Genomic DNA, 27,267 nt, shown 5'->3' with positions numbered 1-27,267 from the left:
TGAAAAGCCAGTTGCTGAAAATCCAGCACCTCCTCCTGATGACAATACTGATGATCTTGCTCCTGTCATTCCATCCTCCACGCCATACATACTGCCCATCTGTATTTAAACTGTGTCCATTTGTTCCTGCCGGCATCCCTCTTTATTACATTCATTCTTATGAAAAAAAATCCTTCATTATGTGTCTTATTGCTTTCACACTATTCAGGAACTTGGCCTCTGCAGAAAGTGCGATACCGATGTACTTGCCTCATATTATTACCTCCAGACTGAAGTCTACAATAAACCAAACAGAATGAATCTCATTGACTGCAAAGCCAATCAAGATAAATACCTAAGTAGATATTAGGATGTTGAAGTTCAACATGTGTACCCTCAAAATCTCAGCAAGGTGCTCTCTTGCCTTACACACATGGCTACCTGCCTCTTTCTTCTGGCAATGTCCTCTCCATGAACACAGCTGTTGGACACACAGTAGGTATCTTTGAGATCAAGTATCTTCTAATCTTCTAGGATCAAGACATTAGTGAATAGGTAAAGATTCAGGACATCATCAAGCTACTCTGACCTATGGCAATCTCAGGGAATACCCACCTCACTTGAGAACACTTTCAAATGAGATTCTGGAGAAGAAACACATTTCCTTGTACCCCACTGTCCAGGAGCCTGGGAGTACATATTTCATCTCTTTTTTTGCTTGCATTTAGGAGAAGGATCTTAAACCCAAGTTTTTTCCATCCCTGAAGAGACACAGTGGCGTCGCAGATAAGGATTTTAAGTGGTATGTGGAAGAGTTAGCTCCCCATCAGTTTTGTAGTCTTTCTCCCCACTCAGATTGCCTCTATATTTTGAAGCATGATACCCCAAACTGGATGATTGGGGTCATTGCCAATGAGGCTTAACTAGGCACCAACTGCACTTTCTTGTCTTACACAACACTCTTGCTAAAACTGTGCAAAATTACATTTAGTATTTTCATTACAATCTCACATTCTTGAATGTGGTGAAGCAACGCAATGCCTTTTATGTAGTAGAGGAGTCAGGTGTATGTAGAGATCGTATAACCCTCCCTGCCTTGCCACACAGCTTTCCCTCCCTCCAGGTGTGTTGAAACTGTTTGTGAGGCCGTGCAGTAAGCTGCCTCACAGAAACCTGGATTACAAATTATTCTCCAAAGAAAACTTGGTTTCTGTTTTGTTTCATTTTAATCCAAAAAAACATCAAACCCTGGATTACAGCACAGCTGCAGAAACTGAGCTGGGTTTAGTGACGTTTAACCCCCTACAACTTCTTTCCTGCACTACGGGTCTCAGCTGGTCACTCCCCATTTTGAACGGGTGTGTTTCATGAGTTGATAAGGAGCACTACTGCTCTCCAGGGCTCTGTGCCTGACCTAAAACCTCCCACCTTTAAAGCCTGCTAATTTTTCTTGCTTTTTTCTTTTTTTTTTTAATATTTGTGCTTAACTTCATTAATATTATGCCCAGTAGAACAACTCCCTTACTAAATTGTACTACATCTGCACTTCTCCTGGCTGCTCTCACTTATGTGTTCTCTATTACAAGATGACATAATACAGCTATAATACATTATCCACTTTGCTAACGCACAGGCACATGCACACACACACACACACACACAGAAACAGGCGACCCAGTTCAGCTCTTGCTGTGACAGTTTCACATGGTCCAGAGAAGCCTCTGAGAAAGAGCGGGGTCGTACCCAGCACCAGGGGAGGAGGCTTAGTGACAGAAACACGAACTATGCAGACTTAACCACAAAACTGTTGCAGATTTCTGTTGAGTTTGGTATGAATATAACAGAAAGCACTTCAGCGAGAACACCACTTCCTGAGGATTAATGACAGCTGGGAGCTGATTAATCCCAGTCAGTCATAATTCTCCACAAGTACCCCTCAGAAGTGTTATTTTTATCAAGCAGAAACAAGGGCCCAGCGTGGAACCTCAACTCTGAAATGCCATAATCCAGACTCAGTTCAACTGAGATTGAACCAGATAGTCCTGGTTCAAGTGCATCCAGAGGTCTCATCCAGACATCAGCTTCCTACAGCCCAACAAAACTTCCCTTAATTCAGATCATGAAAGCTGCATGAGATCCATCAACTTTGTGGGATTTCTCCATTCCTAGAACACATGTCAGAGGAAAAGAAGTTGCAAGAGGTTGTTGATGTTAGGGATTTCAGTTAAACACCGAAATTGCTGCCCTCACCCTACCCAAACCTAAGCACCTCCTGCTTGATTCCCGCCTCACAATAAGCCCAATCTGTTTACTGCTCATATGAAGCAGACTGGACCAACTGCACGACTGGAAATAATTAATCTGAATAATTCACCAGCTGCAAAGCCATTAAGAGGGCTGGTATTGCTTTCAAACCTTTTTTATACTAGTTGTTAGTCTCCCACTCCTTCCTCCTGGGCTTTCCATGGCTGGCCTCTTCCCACGCTCCTCTTCCTCGGCTCTCACTGGACTGGCTCTGCTTTTTTCCTCTCTGTCTCCTCTCCCACTCCTGGACTGCTGTGTTCTTCCTCATCACTCTGTGTCTGGCTCCCCAGCTGTCCCTGCCCCCTCTAAGTCCTCCCTGCCTGGATATAGCTCACTTTTTACACAAATTTCCTCCAGCAAAACAAGACATCAATAAATACTTTTGATGACCTACAGGAAAGTTTATCCATTGCTAAAAAGGGAGCCCCTATACCTACGTGTCCATCTTCTTCACCTCTGGACTCTGAGTTTTAGCTACTATTTGCCACATTTTGACTACAAAAGACCCTGTATAAGTGCTAAGTAGAATCAACATTTGAGGTCAACTTTTGTGTGTGAACCTGTGGAAAGACCAGGTCAGGAACGTTCAATTTCATTTTAAACCAGAGCTGCAACCGAGTTTCATGTGAAGCAATACTTACAAAAATTGCTTGTCCTTCAGGCTGACCCTGGGAAAAAGCGAAACAGGACTTGTTAATGAAGTAACATACTAAAAAGTGATGGCAAAACCACATAAATAACAGGCCAGGGAATTAAAACAAGGCCAATGCTGCAGCATATAGTAGTCTACGTGGCTGTTATTCATCTGCGTGAGTACTGGGATACAGAATCTGCTCTCCCAGTGAGTAAGAATTACTGCTGTCAGGATTAAGACAAAAAAAACAATGTGCTGTTTGATCTTTGTTGGCACTACTAGGAAGAATATTTTTTTGGGACAAAAAGCAAGTGAGGAATACAGAGATAAAGATCAGAAGGGAGAAAATAATGGATAAGTAAAGAAATAATATATCACAGCAACAGGATTCTTTCATTTGCCGTGATCCCAGAAACCTGCAGGAGTCAGAACAGACAACCAGACTGATGGAAAACTGCAGGAAATCTGAGCATCCCTCTCACTCACGCTTCTCATGGGGAAGGATTCTCAGCACTGCCCAGCAGGGATCAGGAAATACCAGTGAATACATACCATTGAACATCAGGTGGGGAGGCTGAAGGAAGAGGGGTGAGGAAATAAAGGAGAATAAAGATGAGTAGAAGAAAAAGGAGGAAAAAATTGAATTGTGAAGAAGGATCACCAAATAAAGATTGGAAAGCCTGCAATGCTCCTCTGTGTGCACACGTAAGCCTTTGAGTCCTGTGCTGGTAACGCTGCTGCTCATGGACAGACTGCCCTTTGCAGAGCATGGTATGAACGTGCTCCCCTCACAGCACTCAACCTGCAACGCTCTCACTCTGCCCAAGCAGAGGCTGGAAATTCTCTGTTTCTGCCTTGCTGAATTCAAAAAGCAGGTTCTCTGCTCTGAGAAAGCACCGACATGTTTCGAGAATATAATTTAAAAACAGACAGTATTAAAACTATCCAGAAGTATGGAGGACTTGCTCATCTGTAATTGCTCAGCCGTGCAGCAGAAAAGGATGGGCGGTGTTCATTTGCAAATGGAAAAGGACGGGGAAATTGGACAGAAGAAGGGAAGGAGGAAACAGAAGGGCAGAGTGAAATAAAGCAAAGTAAGAAAGCAAAGGAGAGACAAAAGGAAAAACAGAACAAAAGGAAAAACAGAAAGAAAGGAAAAACAGAACTAAAGGAAAAACAGAACTAAAGGAAAAACAGAACTAAAGGAAAAACAGAACTAAAGGAAAGGGGGAAAATGGCAAGCAAGGAGGAAAAGCAGTGCTTTCAAGAACAAAAAAAATCAGAAGTTGGGGGAATATTCTAGGAGATGGACTTGCACAACTGCAACTAAAGCAGCACTATTAAACTTTAAATTCCATATTTCAGGAGGCCACAGTCTCACATAGAGACTAAAATACACTGAAAACTGCATCTCCTTTAGCTCACACACTTACCTGTGTCAGACACATACACTGATATTGCAACTCTGACTGTGCACAGAGTCATGCAATTCCCTTTCCATGTGTGGAAGTGCACAGAAAATGCATATTAAAAATTAAAAGTTCTATTTTAGTAGATGCCAAAGGTCAATACTAGGAAGACGCAAGCAAGTCCCAATAGTTTTACATGATAAACTATTCAGATAACAAGGAGCAAAAGTGCATCACACTGATTGGATTACAGAAAAACATTGTGATTTCCTTTTGCTCAATACCCAGAGCAGATCTGGGGCTTGGATCTTCAGCATAATTCACAAACCAGCAGCAAGTAGACATTTGCAAGTTTCCACTTGCAAGTTCCGCTCCAGTGCTCTGACTGTTGATGAAAAGAAATACGCACCATGCTAAGCATATCCAAACTCAGGGGAACATCGTGTGAGAGCTGTTTCACTGCTTTGTCATCTTCAACCTCTGAGTAAAAGACCTTGGGAAGAAAATACAGTTAAGTCAGTTAAAGCAATAACGCAATGCTTCAGAATGACGTAAAAAAAAATGCATTGTTATTACATTGTGGACAGCATTTGAGCCTATGATCCCCTACCTTTTCAAAAGCATGAAAAGCTAACACCATTTAACATTCCCTTCATATTTGCTAGAAGTTGTCAGTATGACCAAAGGACACCATCTTACAGTATATACACTGAACTGAGGTGAAACACAGCCTAGCTTTCAGGGCAGACCTGAACTGACAACTTTAATTGTGCATCATTTGGCCATGGTCAGCTTGGACAGCTGAAATTTGTGGGACTAGTCTGCACAAATTAGGCATTTTACTTCATATAAGGAAGACATTGACATTACGTGATTATGACATTATAAAAATTGCTGTATCGTAAATGTCTCTCCATGCCTGTTGCTGTGTACTGGAGATCAGTGAGCCAGAGAGTGTGATTTCCTGTGCACAGAGACCCTGAGATGCCAGAGGGTCAAAACCTAACATGAAGTGAAGATAATTTGGGTACAGCACTATCAATGCTGTGTGTCATTGGTTCTACCACCATGCCACACGTGAGCTCAAGGCTTAAAAACAAACTGGGGCTTGGATGCTTGATGTACTGCATGAACAGTGAAAACTATTTATGATTTGTGACTATAAAGTATTGCAACTGTTTGAAAAATATCATGACCTATAGAAAAGCCACTTATTCACTACACCTCTGTTTTCACACAGAAGAATGGACCCAACTACACACAGAGCCTGGCTCAGGCGGGTTCTGGCCACAGCAAGCGCTTCCTGGTGTCTTAGATGACAAGCACTTTCATAACAATAAAAACAGCCCTCCAGCTGGGCTGCATTAGTGTCATTTACAAGACCATGGGATCAAGGGGCACACGTACCAGAAATACCTGCTTCAGGGAATTTTCTCACTCTTTTAGCATACATTAATAATAAAGGTAGTCAGAAGTTTTCCGCTTCCCACCTTTTTACATAAAAATGAATTTTGGATTATTTTTTTCCTGAAATTTCAAATCCTTCCAAAGAAAATGCTAACAAAACCAACTGCTATCTGTTTTTTGTTAAAGGGGAAACCAGCCAATTCTAGTTGATATCCAACATCTTTGGTGCTAATTCCCCACTGACTAACTTCCATTTTGGGTCTGAGTTCCATTGCCATGGAATACCTGTTGAAGTGATACCTAACAAATATGAATAAATGGCAGATTAGTGCTCATTGTTTTTCTGCTTGCACACTGAAACCCAGTTTAGGCTAGCCACTCTGCTTTGCCCAACAGGCAGAAAGTAACGTGGCAGAGGCTTGGAGGGGGTCAGAGCCTCCCCTACAAAACTGGTAGGTAAACAAAATCACCCAACTTCTTTAAGGAAAATTCACCATGGAGGTAGGAGGGAATAAAAAAAAAGTCTCTTTTGATATTTAAAGCTGTGGCTGGGCTCCCACGGGTGCTATGCAGTACAGTATCTATTAGGGGAAGAGACACCATGAAACTCTCCTTTCCTTGCACCTGCTGCCACTCTGGGAAGGTTTAGGGGTGTAGTTTGGAAAAGCTATTCCTGCTAAAGCAATCATCAGGCTGGAATTATGAGTCAAAGGATCTGAACAGCCCTGAAATCACCATGATCTCCCTTTACTTGCACAGTGTAATATAGACCTGCTCTGCTCTACTTTACTGTTTTATCAGCTGCAGATAGCACTGAGATCCTTGCATGAAAACCACAACAGAAACGTAATATATATCTACTACAAGCCCTTGGCATCCAACGCAAATTCCCATCATAGCCTGCTTCTGAAATACGATCCACGTGTTTCTTAAAGTTACAGCTCAATCCATTGAAGCCCACTGTCCCTTTACCATGTTTTGGGCAATGGCATGATTTGGTATGAAAGCAGGCTCTCCTGCTTGCTTCGCCATGTCGCATGCGTAGTCTGAGGCCATGTAGGGTATTGCAATCCTGTACTAGCAGCATAGACGATCACTTACTGTATATCCTGTGATGGTGCTCACATGCTGCTTTGGCATCCTCCATTGCACGCTGAACGCTGTGCAGTTCAGTGAATCCAGCAGTATATCGAGAGGAGGCCCCAGCCTATCTGCTTAAAGCAAAATGACACTGTGTAAGAAGCTATAGGACATAAAATCTCTCCTTTAGCCACCTGGCAGGTATGGCTTTGAAGAAGAAGTGTGCTGCCCTCGTTCTGAACTGTCAAACATAGCCCACTACTCAGATTTGACTTGGGTGCACCTTTTCCCTCTCCACCTCTGCCCCCAAGGCAGTGGTGGGATACCAGGAGAGACAGGGTGAGGGGGTACATCCCCTCTCTTAGCGGCAAGGAGCTGTTGATCAGTTCAGGACACCTCATGGACACGTTCAGCCTCCCCCTCTACCACTCGCCCAAGGCTTCACATCCAACAGCAACACGCTGGTGTGAGGAAAACGAAACCAAACCCAAAACATGCCTCCTCTTCAGCCCTTTGCTGCTTTGGGACAGGCCAAGAGACCCCCTTCACGGGCCACCGAGAGGTCTCCCAATCACCACCAGCCTCTGCCACCTCAATTCCTTCACAACAGCTATGGATGGGAAGGGCAATGATTTAAGTAAGAAGCAAGTTTAGCCTGATGAGAAGAGCACAAAGGACCCCCTCAGTTCCCACCTGTCCCTCTCCAGATGCAGGTTACAGTGGTGGGACCTCTTGCCATCACGCTTTCAGTGCTGCCATGATCAATCCCATCCCTCATCAGCTACAGTGGGAGGGCATTTTTATATGGCTATACTGGTCTCACAGCACCTATCCATCTCCTTCTCTTCCCATGGTACAGGTTGGCGTTTCAATACAATGTCTAATTCCACTACTCCAAATAAAGGCTGGAGAAGAAGGAAACCCTGAGACCCACGTCTCTAGTAACTCGTTAGCAACTGCATTTACTGTCTGAGAAAGGGGCAGATGGAGGAGCACGTCTGCTCTGCAACATGAGCAAGATATTTAACACAACTTCTCCAAATCACCATCAACTGTGCTTCTGAATCCAAACCCACCTAACAAACAACTGTAACAGAGAAATTATTCAGACACTTTAACAACAATTTCATTTTTTTCAAGGCAACAGTTTTACTATACTTAGTTTTTTGCATGCCCTTACCTATGAAAATTTTAAGTAAAGGCTAAAGAAACCCTTTCTTCCCCCACTTTTTTTCCACTAGCTCTGACAAAATATCAAGCGAAAACAAGCTACCCTAAAGGTCATTTTTAGATCTGAAGCAAGCCTACATCAGATCTACACTTCTCACTTCCACCAACGTATTTGATTTGAAGCTAAGTACAAAACTTAACAGCTTACAAACTCTGCACAGTATCAATCAGCATCAACACCCAAGTAGTTAAAACAAGAGAAGAACTGATATTCTGGTCTTTTTCAAACTGACCCTGCATTTTCCCGCTGCTAGGAAACTTTTTGGTTTATGTTTCTTAATTTGAGTGAGCAAGTGTGGCCAGTTGGTGTCCACACCTCTTGGTTAACATGAATGACTCTTGGTTTTCTTGGCCCTTTTATCTATTTATTTCTCTTCAATGCTAAAAGAAATCCTGGACAGTGCTAGGTGCAGTCATGAAAGGATAAATATATAAATGAGGTTTAAGAGACCCTAACTTCTCTCACCATTCGGTCCCTATGCCTGAAGCTTCGGCCATTCTCACCTAACAGAATTCGCAGCATACCATCTCCTGGGCAAGGCTGCACAAGGACTGCGTACGATGGGCTCCTCACCAAGAACTTCGTTTTTTTCTTTTATTGTTGAAACAACACAGCGGGGGATAAAAAAAAAAAAAATACACCTTCAGGAAAAGGGACTACCTGTTGTATGCTCGAGGTTTGTATTTTCTACACACCCCAAGGGTCTTGCTTATCACTTCAACTTGAAAGAAATTCTAAAGACTATGCAGTATTATAACATCCCCAAGAAGTTTATGTAGCTGTAACAGGACAGGGATGCACTTACACGTTAAGGAGGGAAAACATACTTAGGGCTCTACCTGCATGAATTGTCCTCATTACCTGCAATGATCTAACTTGAGTTAATGGGAGCAGGCACAAGAATTACAGTCTGCCCTAACAGGCTCCTACTCCATAAAGACAAGACACCAGTCAGATTCCCGGTTTTCCTCCCAGCCTGTCACATTTCCCAGAGGGTAAAACAAGGAGCTGCAATCCCCTCCCAGCCCCTTTCCAGGGACACCACCAGCACCTCCTTTGCCCTAGCTCCCAGGGAAGAGGCACGGAGGACCTGAGCACATCCTAAATGGATCTTCAAGTAAACAAACAACCACCTTGAGCAATGCTGTTGAGCAACCCGTAAGCTTTTAAACGTGTTCTTGAGATGCTGGAAACTACCCAGAACCCAAAGACAGGGACATCCACACATCCATACTGCCTGTACAGTCTGTGGCACAGGTTCAGCCTCCAAGGACAGCCTCCCAGGAATGGTTTGGGGAATAGCACAGCTCACAAATGATGTTCCTAAGTCAGTGCGGACATCTTCAGGGAAGGAGAGGAGTCCAGCCATATGGATGAGAGCTAAACCATGCCATGCTACTTGCTCTCTGGGCCCTCACCCATTCTCTTTATTAGCACAGGCTTAGTCTCATGGATCCCTGCCATCCTTGTATTACTTTCTGGGAAGGCTCTATGAGACAAGTTTGCTGGGAGGCATAGTTGCTGAAATAACAAATTTTAACCAGCGATGACAAATACTCATATAAGGCAGTATTCAAATTCATATTCTGAATGCAATATAGGCCAATAAAATTATTTACAGAAAGTATTTGGTGAATAATTTGCAACAACAAATAAATTTGAAAAAAATGCAATCCATTTGCAGACTATGTGCAAACAGAGAGGCAATATCTCTTTAATAAGGAGCCATGCCATGAATTATTCACCCAACCCTACTAAACACTGCTATCTCCAGTTTGCAGTTGATGAAAGAGACACAGAGAGCCAAATACTGACCTCAGTTACACTGGCCTGTAAATTGTTGCTGGAGGAGTAAATACAAACTTAAGCCTGGGAAAATAAGAGCAAGGAGCCAAGAAGTCTATATTTCCATCCTCCTTGTTTAGTTCTCCCTAGAAGTCAGGGAATTCCCCTAACGCAACAAAGATGGCTGCAGGAGGCGTGCTTGGGAACCAGGTGTAAGCACCATCAGCCCCTAGCGCTGTCTTTGTGAGCAGCCTCAGGTGATGCTCAGCAGTCAAACGATGGTTTGAGGAGTGTGTAGGACCCGCTCACCGCACCGCTGCATCCTGCCCTCCCCGTGACAAAACCGTGCGACAAGCAGGCATGCAGTGCTCACCCTGCCAGGGACCACGCTACCTCCTGGTTAAACTGGAGCCAAAAGGAAAAGGAAAACCTGGGCCAGCCCTGTCCCATGCACAGGGTTATTTCTTGGGAAGCATAGAGGGCCAGGCAGAGATGAGCATTTCATGCAGTGTGGCGGTCCCCACAGTCCTCTGCTGTCAATGCTCCTGACCTTGCAGCTTATTGATGTGCATCTGGGGATTCAGAGTCACTTCTGGCTGCCAGAGTCCGAATTTCACACAACCCAGCAGAAAGTAAAAAATGTCCATTTTTGGACTGAACTTTCCCTTTGCAACCATGACAAAGTGACTGTGCGATCTGACACAAGGAATGTTTATGTCACTGAGATGCAGGAGATCTCATGGCTTTGAAACAGTCATGCTGCAACACTATATCAAAGTGGTTTGTCAGCTGATCACAACTGTTGCAATACATAGCACTGTTTTACTAACAAATTATTTAAAGATAAATGTGCGCTTGAGGTATTTCGCAAGATTTTACAGAACATCATGTATTAGGCACACTAAAAATGGATATTAAAATGGATCTAAACATTTATGTCTTTATGTTAAAGGTCATGTTTAGACTATAAAAAATAAAAACAGTATTCAAGGGTATTCTCTTTGGGTATTTGTAGTTCCTCCTATAATTCAGGTCAGAAATACCTCTCTTCTCAAAATTCAGCATGAAATCTCTGTTAATCTGGTATCACCATGCATAGCGCAAAACCACAATGGAGCCTACTCCCCTCTGCAGCCTGCTGGACAGGAACCTGCAGACAAGAGAGGTGCAACACATCTACTATTTGTACATGCTCTGAAGATCTGCCTCAGTGATGATCCCATCTGCAAATGTCCTCTGCAGTTGGATCTGGTGATACCTAAGAAGGCATGGAGGTTAGCTCTGATCATAAAGAACAAGGAACCAATTTATATAAAAATAAAATTCAACATATTTTGTACAAACTTGGTCATTCTGTGCCTGTCAGGCACAGAAAGTTCGATACTGTCCAAAATGCTTTGATGAAACTCGTAATGGAAGCAATGTCTTTGGTCAAATGCAAAAAAGCCATTAATCAAGAGGGAGCACTCTTACACATATTATGAGTATACATTGTAAAAGTATACCAAATACAAGAAGTCAATGAGGATTCAGCTGTAGATAAACAATATTGAGCTGACAACATTGTATTTATTTTTCTGCTTACAGCTATTTTGGTTCATGAAGTGACCCCCTCCAGTCATGAAGTGACTCCAAAATCTTACTACGGTGATGAATAGTTATGAGAAAAAAGCCAACTTCAAAACAAATACATTTCTTATATTCACAAGCTTCACATCTGAAGTGCTTTGGACCAGTTGCATAAAGCTCGTCACAGTTGGTACTACTTTTTTAGAGGAAATTTCAAAATTGAGTTAAATTTTAAATTAAATGAAAATAATACTGACTGAAAACAGTATTTTTTAAAATACTCATGAATGGAATATCTAAAGGGATTGGGGTTTGAAAATTTTCTCTTAAAAATTTTAATTATATTTTGCATTTCATCTTCTCTTTCCTTTTTAGATGTTTATGCAGTTTCAAGGCATGCAGGTAATCACAGGTACTTACAGGTCCTGAAATAACATACGAATAATTCATTAATACAATCCACATGCAATAATATGGTCATTCATTTAAGGGAAAACAATGGTTCATTTCATCTTTACTGGTTTGTGTTTTGGAAAATTAAAATCTTTAAATTAGAATTCTGTACTACTATTAATGACAGGGCACAGGCCAATGAAATGAGATAATAATTTCATTATTTTGCTTTTAAATCTCTGTGGGTAACAGCTAAGAGGTACTGACTGAAGCACTCCTTATTTTCCAGGTTGATGCGTCTCCTATTTGTGTCCCACGAAACAAGAGAAATTTGTTGATGAAATGTCGGGTGTCACTACTAGCATGTCACAATATAAGGAAATAGGAATAAAAAACCTCATGAAAGGCAATTCAAATGAATTCTAAATTGAAGTTCTCAGGACAAAACATTTTCCAGAAAGAGAAATTCCTTTGGATTTCTTTTGTTTCAAACATCATTATTTAATTCATTTCGCTAATTCATCAAAAACCCTGAGCTTTATTGAAATAGCATTTTATCATTGAAAAAGCTGTTTTCAGGAAAAAAGTCTGTCCACCCCTAGAGGTTAAACAAAGCGTATTACAGCCCATTCACTCTCTCACTGAAATATTGGTGAAATTCTCATTTGTAAAACAATAAACAGTGACAAGGTCTTTTCTTGTTTCCCTTCTTTTTACAGACTGAATGAGGTTATGCAAACACCACGGTGGAATGAAGACAGCATGACAAACTGAAAAAGGTCAGGAAATTCTAAATGAAAAAAAAGTGCCATCTTTTAATCTCTTTGAAGAATTTTCCAGCTCCCACTGCCCAGCAGCGGTACGTAAGAAAGCAAGAATCTCCCAGCTGCAACAACTAGAAAGGACAATGATTTGAAACTGGAAAATCTCAACTGGTCTCTCCTGGTCCTGCAGCCTGAGTAGCAACATCAACATGGAAAACATCAAAATATGGAGAAATCTTGATAGTCATTGCTCTGAACACGTCACCTACCACTGCTAGTGCACTGGATCCCAACAAGAGGAATCCACTGGATGGTCTCCATGCTGCCACAGTGAGGACTGGTGCAGAGACTGCAGGTAGTATGGCCCTATAGAGGCATCACGGTTTTTGACCCAGACCACAGTGCACAAACCTTTGGAGAGATTAACTCAATCTCAGTCAGTCCTTTAAAACGAGTGTAATAAACACAATGAAAAAAATCGCTCAACATTATAATAATAGCAGGCTTGGACCCACGTGATGTTTTTCTGATGCAGTATATAGCATCTGTTATCTGCCCCAGGTACATCTGAGGTGACGGTCATTGGAGTATTTATAGCCCAAGGAAGAGTAATGAAGGAGGCAAAGCTCAGAACTTAAGCTACAGTGCAACACAGCGAATCCCATTAAAAACGAACAGGCACAATGTCAGTGGCAACTTTGTCATGGCTTTTCCTGCTTTGCCTTGGCCCTGCAGATCACGAAAGAGAAGGGCAGAGGTGGGAAGCCCCATTCCCCTCCCCGTGCTCCTCCCCAGAGGAAGGCTCTGCTGCCAGGAAGGCTCTGACTCTGCAGGGGAGGGAGGGAGAGAGGAGGGGAGATCTGCGCAGGGCACGGTGACTTCCAGGCGTGAGAAGGAAAAACAGAAACTGATTTTTTAAAATAATTTTTTAAGAGCTAGATATAGAAAAAAACTTTTGGCTGTGGATGGTTATGCACTAGAACCCCTTTTGGGGAATTCCTGGTGCTGAAGGTTATTAAAAGCAGGGGACACCATTATCTCTGAGCAAAGGTCTAGTTTATACCTGTCCTGCCTTTGTCAAGAGGAACAGACAGGGCAATCTCTGGATAACTCTTACAGGCTTGTGTTTTTAATAATTACGGATCAGAGCCCAGTTTGACTAACGCAAGTGCATACACTGTACCTGCATCTGAGATAACCTGGTGAAGTATTTCTCCTAATGGAAGCGCTTTCCACTTCCAGTATAAATGTAGTATAGATGCCTGTAAAAAGCCCCACCAAGACACTCTACCTGCATAACCTCAGGTGCACTCCTGGAAGCCTGAGTCAAAATCTAGTGCTTGCACCGCTAATACCAGGCTTGCACTTCAGCTGTCAAAGCCCCAGTGCCGGGGCATGGCTGCCCTAATTCCTGACATCTCTGTAGCATCTTGGCCTGGCAGACAAAAATGGTAGCCAGGTCCCTATTCCTGGAGAAGGGGAAGCACTGAGGCTCATCTCTCCCTGCTCCAGCCTACAGGCTGCTTGAATGCAAAGCTCAACATTTTTCCTGGCTTGGGATTTCCTGGCTGGGCTCAGACCTGCCTTGTCCCTGCAGATGTGTCCAGCAGCCGGCGAGCTGCGGCTGGCCCTGCCTGCTGCCGCGGCCCTGCCTGCCCTGGTACTGCCCACCTTCACCTTGGCTACTTCACCAGTTTTCAAATAATTTAAAAAAAAAGTCTCTGGGAGGTTTAACATAAGTATTAGAAAGCAGCTGAAAACAAACAACAGCATGTTAGCATGTCTGTGCAATAGACTTCCATAATCCATAGGATGGGCTGGATGAGAACCAGCATGCTAAGCCCACCCCCTGGCATACTCTCTGCCCCCATCTCCCTCCATGGTTTTCTAAACTGGGACTACACTGGGAACAGCAATCAATTAAAAAGCCACTCAGCTGATGGGCAGCAGCAGCTTTCCAGCCAGGCACCCCAGCGGGTTTGCACATGCTGCCCGCGTGAGACAGACCCAGTGAGCCACGGAGGAAACTGCACCCAAGGACAACTGTGTCACCCAGACGGGCAGTTCATCGTACCACTGAGCAAGAGCAGCAGCTCACTGCCAACAGCAAGGACAAGGTCTCACGCCTTCTCCTGCACTGCCACCTCCCCACTCCTCCATCCCTATCCCTCCAGGCATTTGCCTCCACCTCCCTACCCCAGGGCTTCTCCCTCCCCTTTTGCACCAATTCAGGTGTCATGTAAGAGAATTTAACCCACTTCCATCAGAAGAAAAAAAGGCTGTTCTCTTTCCTCTCCTGGGTTACACATCTGAGGTGTTAGGAAGCACAAACATCAGAGGAGCTCCAGAAAACATGACATTCCAAACACTACTGGAAGCAGAAACAGGAAAACATTAACGAAGTTGATCACACAGTGCTTAAAGTTCCTAACTGAGTCTTAGGCATTGTTGGTGAAAAGGAACTCTACTAAGCAGGCTATTACTGTTCTGAAATGAAATTATAAAAATAAGGGTAAAAGTCAGCCTGCTATGTTTCCTGAGCATTTATAACATGGGTAAAATACATGAGAACCACATATCAAAAACTTGGTATTTATTATCAAAAAATACAGATTCATTATATATACAAAAATATATAAAAATAAAAAGGGCAGTTAAGCTATAAAAACACCAAATAAATAACTTGAAAATTTCTTTTCCCATCAATCAATATCACTTAAAGGTATATTTTCCAGGTGTTCGCTACCCAAAGCTTATTGTCTTCAACGGGAACCATGACAAAATTGTTCATGCTACTTGAAAAATGTTCTCCTTGGTGTCTCTTAATCTCTTTGCTTTACCTACTATAAATTTCTCTCTCACTGATACACAATACAAAACTGAGCTCTTGAAGAGACAGCTTACTTGGTATAAGAAACAAAATTCAAGGGAAGCTTCTGGAAAAGTGATCATATAGAAAAACCCAACAACCATACATGTATCATGGACAGACACACACAAAAAGATTGAAGTATAAAGAGGACAAAGCTGACCATATGACAAGCAACAAATGTGCAGGGTGAGGACAGGACATAGCATCTCGGGTTCCCACAATCCCTACAAGCCCTGAGTAATTGTTTTGAAGCTCATTATTGGTGGACACAAACGATCTGGTCAAGTCCCAGAGAGTACCACACAAATAAATGCGCTGGTTGATTATCCCCAAGGTTTCGGAACAGGCCTCATATGGCTACACCACCTCAAACGGTAGTGACGTCCCACCAAACATCTTTGTATTGATCACAACTAAAGCAAACGCCCACTTTCTCTGTAGAAAGCAGAGCACTTGGTCCAATTGGTGTTTTCAGGCTATGACAGGATGGAGGACAGGTCAAAGGAAGTTAGATGCGAGAGCAGAAATACAGAGTTTCAAAAGATACTTGTGACACTTTGCAAAATCACAGAGAGGATGAGGTTGGAAGGTACCTCTGGAGACCACCTAGTCCAAACCCCTGCTCAGAACAGGCTCAACTACAGCAGGTTGCTCAAGACTTTGCCCAGCTGGGTTTTGAATATCTCTAAGGATGGAGACTCCACAACCTCTCCAGGCAAGTGCTCAGTCACCCTCACTGTAAAAAAGTTTTTTCTTATGTTTAAATGGAATTTCCTGTGTTTCAGTTTGTGCCCATTGCCTCCAGTCCTGTCACAGGGCAGCACTGAGAAAAGCCTGGCTCCATCTTCATTGCTACCCCATCGTATATTTATATATCCTCCAGATGTGTCTCACCAGTGCTCAGCAGAGAGGAAGGATCACCTCCCTTGGCCTGCTGGCAGCACTCCTCCTAATGCAGCCCAGGATGCTGCTGGCCTTTTTGCTGCAAGGGCACATCCACCAGGGCTGCCACTGCACAGTGATCCTAACCTGACTGGAGAAACCAGCTCAACTGCAACTGTGATTTTATTAAAGGCTGCTGAAGGCCAGGTCAGGGAGGAAATCTGGCAACTTCTCAAGGAGCAGGAAATTCTTCTCCAACTCAGTTCCTCCATAAAAAATGGGATAATTTCACTACCTTCTGCAGTCAGCAAGTCTCTCCATTCACCAGCAGTATCAGTAAATACCACAGAGGAAATTCTTTGTCTCTATGAAGTGACAGAAATAGATACGTTTTTTAAACCTGAATCCCCACACTAATGTAGTATAGGACACGGCTGTGTATCCAAAGAGCCAGTAACAAGCAGTGGGATGGGAAAGCTGGGAGAATGATTGGGAGGGGTGAAACCTTCTTTGCTGCCAGAGACAATGGGACATGGAAATATATCTCAGCATAAATAAAGACCAAATATATAAGGGAACAAATAGCAAATAACGCAGGCACAGTTACAATGTCCACAAAGCTAGCATCTAATATTCCCTAATCCTGTCAAAGCATTCCCGGCTCCACTGCAGTTTGCAGAGTCCAACCCTTTGGCCCAAACCCTTACCAGGGCCGCCTCACCCTGCAAGCCATGCCCTTTTCTTGGCATCAGCTAGTTAAACAGCTCTTTCTTTTCCCCTTTCTGCCCATTTTAGATGATGTCTAGTCCTTCGTCCAGCAGTGACTTTCTTCCCCTTATATTCTGCAGGTTTCTTCTTCCATCCTCCCCATGATCAGTACATCTTATGACTCCACAGAGGTAAATGTCTCAAACACTCTCATCTCAGCCTACTAAGTCCATTAGCATATATATTGGAGAGAGCTGTGGTTCTTGACTGTATAGCTCACCATACTATAGCACTGCCATTACGATGGTTCAATTAAGATGAAAACAGTAGCAACCCACATGCAACGGGTCCATGCGGGAACGGGAACGTCATGAAATGGGAATGGGAACTAAAAATGCCAGCAGAACGTTGGTCTCTGTGTTTGTGTCTGGAGTACCAGCTGCAAAGACACTACCTCTGTAAATAATAATCTTCATAAAAAGCCTGGTCATTTTTAGAAACATGTTGTCTTCTCCTGTGATTATCTAGAAAGCAAAATATGAAACAGAGCTGAAACATTTCTGTTCCAAGTAACAAATTCTGGCTCTGCTATCTCTAATTAAATCACAAAAGTTCTAGTCCTAGACACTTACTTTCCATTATTTACAGTTTGACAGGTTTTGTTCATGTTTTTTTCCTAAAATTATCTTCTAGTTGAAATTTCTCATTCATGAAAGAACTTAAGTGAAATTCTCTATAATCTTTGTGTTTAGGATTTTTTTCAGAGATTTTTGAGCTCAGCATCACAAAGCCAGTCTTGGTTTAAAACTTTATATGTGCTATAATGCCTCTGACACATCAGAAGAATTGGAATGATTTCTGTATTTGAAAGCAGCGTTCTTAATATTTACAAGATGCTCATTTCCCCTCATTTTAGAAAGGCGATTCAAATTACAAGTTCCAAACGTACACAGGTGTTGATATTTGACTGTACCATCATTTTCACAGGTGCCTGCAATTTTAAATTACTTTAAAAATCGAGACAGATGTGAAGAACAATTTGGCTTGGGATCCTTCCAACCTCAGAGACCTTTCTGCGTGAGTTACACCAGTCTGACTGTCCTCTGAGGACACAGGGAAGCTCAGAACCTCTTGGTGTCCCCTTCTCAGAACAACTACGCTTAATATGACTGCTATCTGCACTGTTATTTAAAGTGTTTATTAACTATAAGTTTAATTTATATATAAATGGAAAGACACCCCATCACCACTTGGTGATACACCAGGAAAGCCAGGCGCAGAATATGTTAGCACCTGCCTATGGTTTATCTCTTCTAGGTCTAAAAATTATCCAGGATAACTTTTGGCAATGCTTGAACGAAAAATCTTTTTAAGAAAACAAAGCTGTTGTATTTTGACCATCCAATTACATGACGAGCAAGCCACTAACAGAAGAAAGGGCTTCTCCCACAGCCCCATAGCTGTCCACTTCCTTTTGAATAAAAGGCTCCCTGGGTCAATATTGTGTGGATTTCTCTTTCATTGGAGGCCAATATCCTGAGGACATTTCCTCACGAGTAGTCCTTACTCCTGGGTGTAGTTAAACTGCTCTCAGGTGTGAACTTAGTATATTTCACAATATAGACCTCTCACCTGGGGAGTTTTATGGATCATCACACAGTGTATCATTACCTAGGTTTGAGTTAGTTACCTGGTTGTGATGGAGCTTTCCCCCTAAGCCTCCAATTTTCAGTGGCTTATGCCCTCTTGAACCAGTTACTTTCAAAGATGAATTCAGCTGTGCTTGTTCTCAGCTCAGCGACTCTGAAAAGTCTGACAAAATAATGTTCATCTTTTGTTGTGGTTTGGATGTTCATCATGTTATATGAAACACTAATTTGGTTTTCATGTGTAAGCATCTTCACTAAAAATAAAAGGAAATCAAATCTTGCTTATTCTTACCCAGAAGTATTTCCTTTCAGTTGGAATTAATTATGAAGAACAGGTTTTGCATTTTGTTTGGTTTGTTTTTTTTTTTTTACATAGATCATTTGTTTGCACAGAAAAACATTGGGAAATTTTATTTAAGATCACATAGCTAACATAGTCTCCTGTGTGCCTGTGGTTTAAAAAGTCTTTTGATGATCACAGACCACTGTTGCACGTTCACTGGTAAATATGGCACCAAATCGTACATGCTTTAATGTATGAAATAATAAAGTCTGCAAAGACCTCTTCATGGTAATTTACTCAGATTACAGGCATCTTTTATATATTTTAATAACTTTTTAATATGAGAAAAACTTCTATAACCATTTATTTTAGTGTTTCACTTCATTGTGGCAGAAAAACTGTGAAAAGGTCTTATCAGTCCTGTTTTGAGTCTCTATCATAAAGCAACAATGTTAGTCACCTATTTCTTTATTAATTTTTATCGTCAGTAAGATGACATTAAAGGGATATAAGCAGAATCAGGCATAAGGTTGAGTCCCAATATAAGCATGATCTGAGGAATGGGAAATTCCCAAGTATACTCTCAGCTAATCGATGAGTTTGTGGGTTACTGAAGAGAACTCATTCACTGAAATTTTCCATTTTAAGAGAACAGGGTACTCTCCTGCTCCTTAGGGTGTCTTTTGGGTGACTGACACTCAGAATCCCTGCCATTAAGTTTAACAAAGTGAATCTGATTGTCGGATGTGCTTACTCCTAATGAGCTGTACACAGTATGCAGTGCTGTGCCCTGTCTAGTCCAGTGTCACTCTGTATCTGCCAGAGAAAAAGAGGGTGTTTTTTTCTGCAAGGCACGCTGGAAGATACGAAGGCATTCACCTACATATTACTGCTAGGGTAATGCCTAGCAGCCTTGACTGAAGTTGGGATATAGCCGTGCTGAGCACCCTGCAGAAGTCCTATCGCTGTCTAATGTGGCATGGTTGGAAAAGGACAAAAGCACAAAACTACTCTAACCCAATTTTGAAAACCAAAAATCTGGCCTGGGAAGGACTGGCAAACCCTCAAAGCAAATCTCTGACAGCCTCAGGACAGAAAGATTTTCCAAGGCTCACTCTAGTGCCTGAACTCCAAAACAACCCCTCTTCTCCAAAGCATCACTGGGAACCCCAATATCTGGTACAGGTATAATTCCACCAATTTTAAAAAATTTCTTGGCTAATTTTACCTTTCTGAACACTGGTGTAAGTCTGTGTAGTAGTTTCAGAGGGGGCACTGGCAAAACAGTGCCCAGGAAAAACATTTACTGAAAGTTTCCTTTTATGGAGGAAGATAGTGATTTCAGGATGGAAAGGACAGAACATGTTTTGCTGTGAATAAGACTAACTAAAACGAGAAAACATACTTCAAAATGAGTGATTAGCAGTGACATACCAAGTAACATGCTCAAGTGAAATAATTAAGTGCATTCCCATTGCTGCCCGGGAGGGTATCAGGGGAATGCTCACATCTGTGCAAGGTGGTGATGGGATTGATCAGCACTAGCAGGATTTACCAGGAGATGGGCACTAAAAGTCAAAATGAAAATGTCACACAACATTGTGACACAGCTTACACCCAAATGCGATAAACAACATAGCTATATACATAATTAATGCTTGGTTGATTTTATTGGTGTTGAAGTCATCGAATGGTGCAGTCTGATAGCCTGTGTTTTGGCCTATGTCGGAAAAAATAAAAGAATTATATGTATCTTCGCCCAAATAAATTATTCACATCTTCATTATTAGTTTTAGCACACAGATACGCACTGTCTCTGCCAACCCTGCAGCCCTTGTGTTAGGAATCATTCAGCTTCAAATTCATTCCTTTCCTCAGACAGTTCACATTCAGCAGCAGATCAACCTCACCCTTGCATGCTTTACGTGCAGAATTTATTATGGCAGTAAATTACAACTTATTCTATTGTTGTTCCAAAAAAATTGTAATATTTAAAAAACTCAAATAAGCACCTTCCTTCCCAAAGCCTGCTACATTTCCTCTATCTGTAGACCTGATTTTCAGGGTAATTTGACCTATTTTGATACCTAAATGGGGCTAGACTTTGAAGTGTTCCATATCCAGCAGCTCTTATTATAGCCAGATTTTTCTAAAGAATTCAAGTATCGTAGTGCCAAGTTCTTTGGAAAACAAGTCATTTACTGTAGTGCTGACCAGGGAGCTGGGCTTTTTCGAAAATCTGGCTTTGATATTGAGTGCTACACTCTTGTAAAGTCTTCAGACTTTAACTGGTCTGATTCCTCCAGCATTTACACACAAAGCCAGTGATGTCTACTGTTATGGACATCTGGGAAATAGATACAATACAAGTCCAATTCTTTCTTTATATTAGTTGGCAAGCATTATATATATATATATATATATGAAAAAAAAAAAAAAAAAGGATTCCTAAGCATTAGATATGAATATTTTATTTTCTCCATGCAGACCAACTCAGCAGTTTTAATATTTTACAGGGCATTTGAACTTTACACTCTGATACTAAAAAAGTAACAATGCAATATATTGCAACAAGTTCATGCCATGAACGTACATGGGAAATCAGCTAACTGGTCGGCTCTTTCCCCTATAATCCTCTAAGATCATAGAACCATTAAAATTCAATATTATTGTGTTTACTTTAGTAGTAGTGTTACACGTTGAGGGCTAGGTTTAGGCTTTCCAGCCTTCAACCAGTTGACTGAAACTTGAAACAGAAGCTGCAAAAATCTGTGTCTTTGCAGAAGGCAAAAGCAAGAAAACAATGTGAAAGCAGCAGCACGAGTGCCAGCTTCTGGGAGTACAAGATTTAGAGAATCCCAGTCTAATCTGTTCCCAACTACACTGTTCACCACACGGTGTCTAAGGATTTGTTTTAAGCCCTTCCCAAAGTGTCTGTCATCCCATTTCCTTGTCTCCAGCAAATGTATCATGTAACTGTAAATAAACATTCAAATGAGTTTAGCAGTCAGCAGGATGTTTCGAATTTGAGCATGACAGCTTTTTTCCCTTAAGTTTAATTTAAGAAGTTGCATTTGCGGCCATTTCACTATATACTTGATTTTTAACTTCACAGACATATTTCTCACTCTGCTGCTTCCTTGGGATTACAAAATTGATCCTTGTAAGGTCAGCCCTGAACGAAAAACTTGGAAAAATGGAGACGCATTTGACTATCTTATTTTCTTTTGACCCACGGGACCTCCCAGTTAGCTCCTGTTATTGAAGATGAACTGGTTTTATCACTTCTCTCTCAATACAACCTTTTGCTTTCACCTCAGTTACAATTCCTGTACAAGTCTCACTTGTAGAGCTATTAAAAGGGCACAGTGAAAGGGAAAAAAAAAAAGCTTAAAGAACTTTTTACTATCTTATCTCTTCTTCACCCACTACTTTTAGATGTGCGAGTAAATGACAGCTCCCTTTCACTCTTAACCACCCAGCATGTGATATGTTGCAGAACAAGGCAGAGATGTGAGCTACCTGGAACTATACCTGTTCTCAGTGTTTTGACAGCAACATTTCACAGTAAGGACCAAGCCACGGGATTCTTGGAAGCCCGCAATTCCAGTAGCCCTTGGCAGAATGTAAATGGGATTTAAATCATACACTGCTGCACACAAACTGTCTGGGGGATTTCCCTCTTCAAATCTTGCTACAAGTGGATTTTCAAATGTTTGCACAGATTTTGAAAAAATTGTTCCTATATGAGACTGGCTACTTCTTATAGAGCAAAAAAAGTAGAAAAGGAATGACTGAATCAGTCAGTGAACCTGAAATAACATAAAGCTAACATAAAATGTGTAGCTAACAAAACTAATGTACACGCTATGTTATCAAACTAATTCATCTCCTCCACAGTACTATAAATAATTTGTTGCCAAGTTTTAAACTGTTTTAATTCAATGCATAGGAATACATTTCCACTAGGTCTGTCATTCTGCCGTGATTAGGGGAAATAAGTATGCCAGTATGGTAGAGGAATCTTTAAAAATATTTACACAGTTCCATCCCCAAATTCACATATCTAGTATTTTAACACAGGCTACTAATCATCTCATTCACAACTACTGTCTATCTAATTTCCTCAAGTACTTAATGGTAGCTATGATGATAACCAAGCATCATGGGACTAGATCCCTAAGAGACAAGGTCAGACCAGTAAAATTAGCCATCTGTCCAGTAAGGGCTTTAAGCTCAGGCTGTATTTAAGTATTAAGTTTCCAACTGTACAGACATTTTTTTTTTCCTCACAACAGCAAGAAAATGCACAATACTGATTCTAAAAAACAGCAATACAAATCTTTTAACACTGTGGAATATATACAAAAAGGGTCTGATCCTACAAACGCTTTGTGAGCTGAGGCGGAATTTACTGAACTTGTTATATTTTTCATTGACCTGACATCAATGAAGTTAGTGACAAAAATCTGTATTGGCCTCAAAGACTCCAGGATAGTCTCACGTGTTTGAAATTGTCCTGGGTGCCAGTATTTTCTCTAAGGACCACAATTTTTTAAGTATGCAGAACATCAGACTTCACCAGCTACTCTGTCGCATCTCACTGTTTACATTTTACCTTACTGTTTCATGTGCTGCAGACTGCAGGGGCTGTAAAAGCTGCTCAGAGTCCAGGTTTTTAACTTTCAACCACTAAGGACCACGCAGCACCACCTTGATCAACGTGCAAAACCCCGCCACAGCCATGGGAACTCTGCCGCAGGTCCCAGGTAACGCTCAGCCAGAAGCAGGACCGTGAAGCACCCCACACCATGCTTGGTACAGACTAACTACATTTTCTGATGAAATTATTGCTTCCCTAGTCTTTTTTCTTTCACGTTTACTACTCCATGTCGCAACGTTATTTGCTACCACACACTTAAATGTCAGAGCCAAAGCACAGCCTTGCCGACAGAAAACCCCTGCCTGGCACGGAGGTTCACCTGGCTGCTAACCCCGCTCACGCAGCACCACAGGTTGCGGGGTCCAGGGAAAAACGGATGAAATTTTTGCCAATCCCTTCCGCAGCAGCAGCAGCAGTCGGGTCCCGGTCTGTAACTTGAGCGAACCCGCCGGCATGGGGTGTAAAACGCCAGAGACAACGCATCGTACACCGATTCCGCAACTTCACCGCTCCCAGCGGCGCGCTCCGGCCACCGCCTGGGCACCCTCGCCCACCCGCGGGCGGGAGGACAAAGCTGGCGGGGACGGGCGGGGAGCGGCGCCCGGAGCTCCGGGACGAGCTCATTGCCCGGGGCAGCGCCGCGGCCCGAGCCCCAGCGCCGGCAGCCGCCCGCGGAGCGGCGGGCACTGCCCCGACACCGCTGCCCGGCCGGCGGGGCTCCCGCCCGGCCCCGCTGCCGTCTCCCCGCCACCGGCCGCGGCCAGGCCATTTTTAAAGGCAGGGGAAACTTTGCCGGGTGCAAGCGCGGCGCCGAAAGGGCACCTCCCCGCCCGGCACCGCTCCCTCCCTACCTTGCCGGCGGGGGATGCTCCTCCGCGGCGCCGCTGCGCAGCCGATGCACGAAGCCAGGAGCAGCAGCGAGGCGAGGCAGCGGCGGTGGCAGCGGCCCGGCACCTCCATGTGCGCCGCCTTCCCCCGCCGCCGCCCGAGCGTCCCCTCTGGGCGGCAGCCGGGCGGGGAGCGGGGCTGGGGCCGGCGCGGAGCGGAGCGGCGGGGCTGGCACCCGCGCCGGGCAGGGACGGGGAGGGAAGGGAAGGGGGGAGGAGGCTGGGTCCGGCCCTTTGATGGGATTACCGCCGCCCGTGGGGCGGCCGCGGCGGCGCTGGGCACGGTTCGGCACCTCCCCCGCGGGGCGCCGCCGCCCCCGGCCCCGACGGAGGGGTCGGGGCGTCCCCCGCCGGGTGACCCCCGTGCCGGAGCCCCTCGGCAGGCCGCGGGGCGGAGACTCGGCCCCCCGGGCACCCTGGGGCGGTGTGTCACCCCTTCCTCGGCGGGCCCCCCTGCCCGTCCCTGCCCTCCCCCTGCCCCAGGGGATGTCCTCGACCCCCTCCCGTCCTGCGGCACCCCAGCTTGGCTGCTCCTCGCCCCAGGGGGCATCGGCACTGACACTCGGGTTCATGGTTTCTTCCTTTTTTCCCTGGCCTCCCTGGGAGGGACCGGGCTGAAGTGGTAGCCAAGTGCTGAGGCCAAGGCGAAGCTAGGGAGAGGATTCGGTGAGGAAGTTGTTGCTGAGCTAAGAGGATAAATTAAGTTTAATCCCCCCAGATGGAGGCTGAGACCTATCCAGCCACTCAGACTAATATAGAAACCCCTGGGGAGATTAGAGGGGATGGGGGAGGAAGGCAAGGGGAAGCTGCAGAGTTTGAGGATCCCACAAAAAAACAGGAAGGGACGAGCAAGAAGTAGCCCAAAGCATCCCTTCAGAGCAATATAGCATTGGTGGGACGAAAGACGAAATCTCTTTGGTCCAGTATTCCATCTTTGAAATTTAACAGACAGAGGAAGGTGCAAGAAATGTCGTATTAGGCAGACATGGGATTATCTGCCCTCTGCTTTAGGTCTCATCCTAATCTCAGTTAGTTAGAGATCAGTTTTAAACCCTGAAATATCAGAGTTGTTATGTCTTGAGGGTTTCTGTGGGCTTTGTTTTGGCAATGAGCTTCATTTGTTTCTTTTGCTGTTCTCTGATAACTTTGAGTGGGTTTGATGTCCCTATAAATTACATATGTTTATACAGTCCTTTTTTGAATTTTATTAAATTCATAACACTGATACTCTGTTCAGTGAGTTCCAGGCTGTAATTTTATGACATGTGGGGAAAAAAACAGGAGGAGATAGGAAGAAAAGCTGCCTCTCTGCCAGAACAATGCAGAGACAGCAAAATAAGGAAAGCTGTACCCTTTTGGGGTACAAAGAGGAGACAAGGAAATGGTGATGAAGTCCTTTTGGACAGAAGATCAGAGGAAGGGCGTTGGAGCCTATATCCTGTAAAACCACTGCAAGTACCTCAGAAGAAGTTGGAGGGGGAAATCAAAGTCCTCAGGAGCCACTGGAGAGGACAGCCCTTGTGTCCCTCAGGGACAAGGCAAGGAGACAGAAACCTGGTCCCCTTAGAAAGGGCAGCATGCGAGTTTCGGAGTGATCCACGCCAGGAGAGCATGTTCAAGGCTGCAGGAGTTAGAGATGAGGAGTAGTTCTGTTAGCGTATTTGAGATGCCAGTGGTGTCTCTCTCACAACCTTATCAGCCTGCCTTTGCAGAGCCAGAGTAATTGCAGTACGTGTGGGAGAAGTGCGGGGCCCATGGCAGGAATTCCCAGCGGGGTCAGGGACTGTAGTGCATTGTGAAACTGCAGTTCAGAAGGCAGAGAATGAACTCTGGACTCCACATTTGCCCACAAGTCACATGCGACTGCTCACTCATCAGTAAAAGATGGCAGAGAAATCACAGCCAGGGGTGGAGAAAAGCTAAGTCTGTCCTTTCCTTGATCTCCTTCCTTCTTCTTTCACTCCTCTACCTCTGTGTCTTCTTTCCTCTGACTTTCTTTTCTGGCAGCACTCATATTGTCCACTGTAGTTTGTCTTCTCTCTCACATACACCTATCTACCAAAAGTAACCTGTGATTAAGTAGTAGTTAGACATATTGCAGCCAAATTGATTGGATCACAAAAGTTCATACTACTGAGTTTCAGACAGTTGTAAGATTCAGACAGATTTTGTAATTTTAATTACAGTTTTGGAAGATTATCTCTGCAGCCATGTGAGCTGGAAACCTGCCTTCTGCTAGGATGGAGTGGGATATTCATTTCTGGGTGTATCGACAGGTGCTTGAAAATTCTACTAACAAAGGTAATCCACCACAAGCCCATTGAATTCCCTCTAAATAACAGAACGAATCCCAGGGGCTTTCTTCCTGGTAAGGTTTTTACACTCTTCTCATTGGCATGGTCCCTAGTTGTCTTCCAGTAGCATACTGATTAACATGAATAATGCTTGGCACACATTTGTTATTGCAACATCTCTCCAGAAGGAAAAGCATTTTAGTGGAGTATCTAGAATTAAAACTTAGAATTAGGGTTAAAAGATAAATGTATGCCTTGCTGTTCATTGACCTGAGAGAAGGCAAGATGAGTGAAGTGTACCACATACTTCTGATAGTGTTGAGTTTTGGGAGGGATTTGTTTGCCAGTCTCAGACCAGTTTCTGAGACAAAATATCCTCAAATGAAAAAATTACCTTTATCCTGGAGGGCTCTGCTGTGCCAGAGGAGCACAGTTGATACTAATGACACACCGTGGCTGCATATTCATCCAGTT

At 43.4% G+C, this 27,267-nt stretch overlaps 1 protein-coding gene across 5 annotated transcripts in view; it reads right to left on the bottom strand.

The window, feature by feature from the left end:
* The window catches only part of EGFLAM (EGF like, fibronectin type III and laminin G domains), a 238,561-nt gene that overhangs the window by 50,647 nt on the left and 160,647 nt on the right, over positions 1 to 27,267 (bottom strand). For 3 of the 5 annotated variants that reach the window (XM_087759725.1, XM_087759726.1, XM_087759729.1), the window contains 3 exons: positions 6,835 to 6,944; positions 4,736 to 4,819; positions 2,925 to 2,951 (listed from right to left, as the gene is read on the bottom strand). In XM_087759725.1, the coding sequence (XP_087615851.1) occupies positions 2,925 to 2,951; positions 4,736 to 4,819; positions 6,835 to 6,944 (221 nt within the window). Of the gene's footprint in view, positions 1 to 2,924; positions 2,952 to 4,735; positions 4,820 to 6,834; positions 6,948 to 24,463; positions 24,693 to 27,267 lie in introns of those variants that run through there. The other 2 variants (XM_087759727.1, XM_087759728.1) reach the window with 2 other exon arrangements.

The sequence above is a fragment of the Nipponia nippon genome, unplaced genomic scaffold, assembly GCF_047370975.1.
Source record: "Nipponia nippon isolate SJK-2023a ecotype South Korea unplaced genomic scaffold, ASM4737097v1 scaffold_20, whole genome shotgun sequence".
Lineage (NCBI taxonomy): Eukaryota > Metazoa > Chordata > Aves > Pelecaniformes > Threskiornithidae > Nipponia > Nipponia nippon.
The sequence above is the reverse complement of the archived record's forward strand: the minus strand, read 5'-3'. Positions and strand labels throughout refer to the sequence as shown.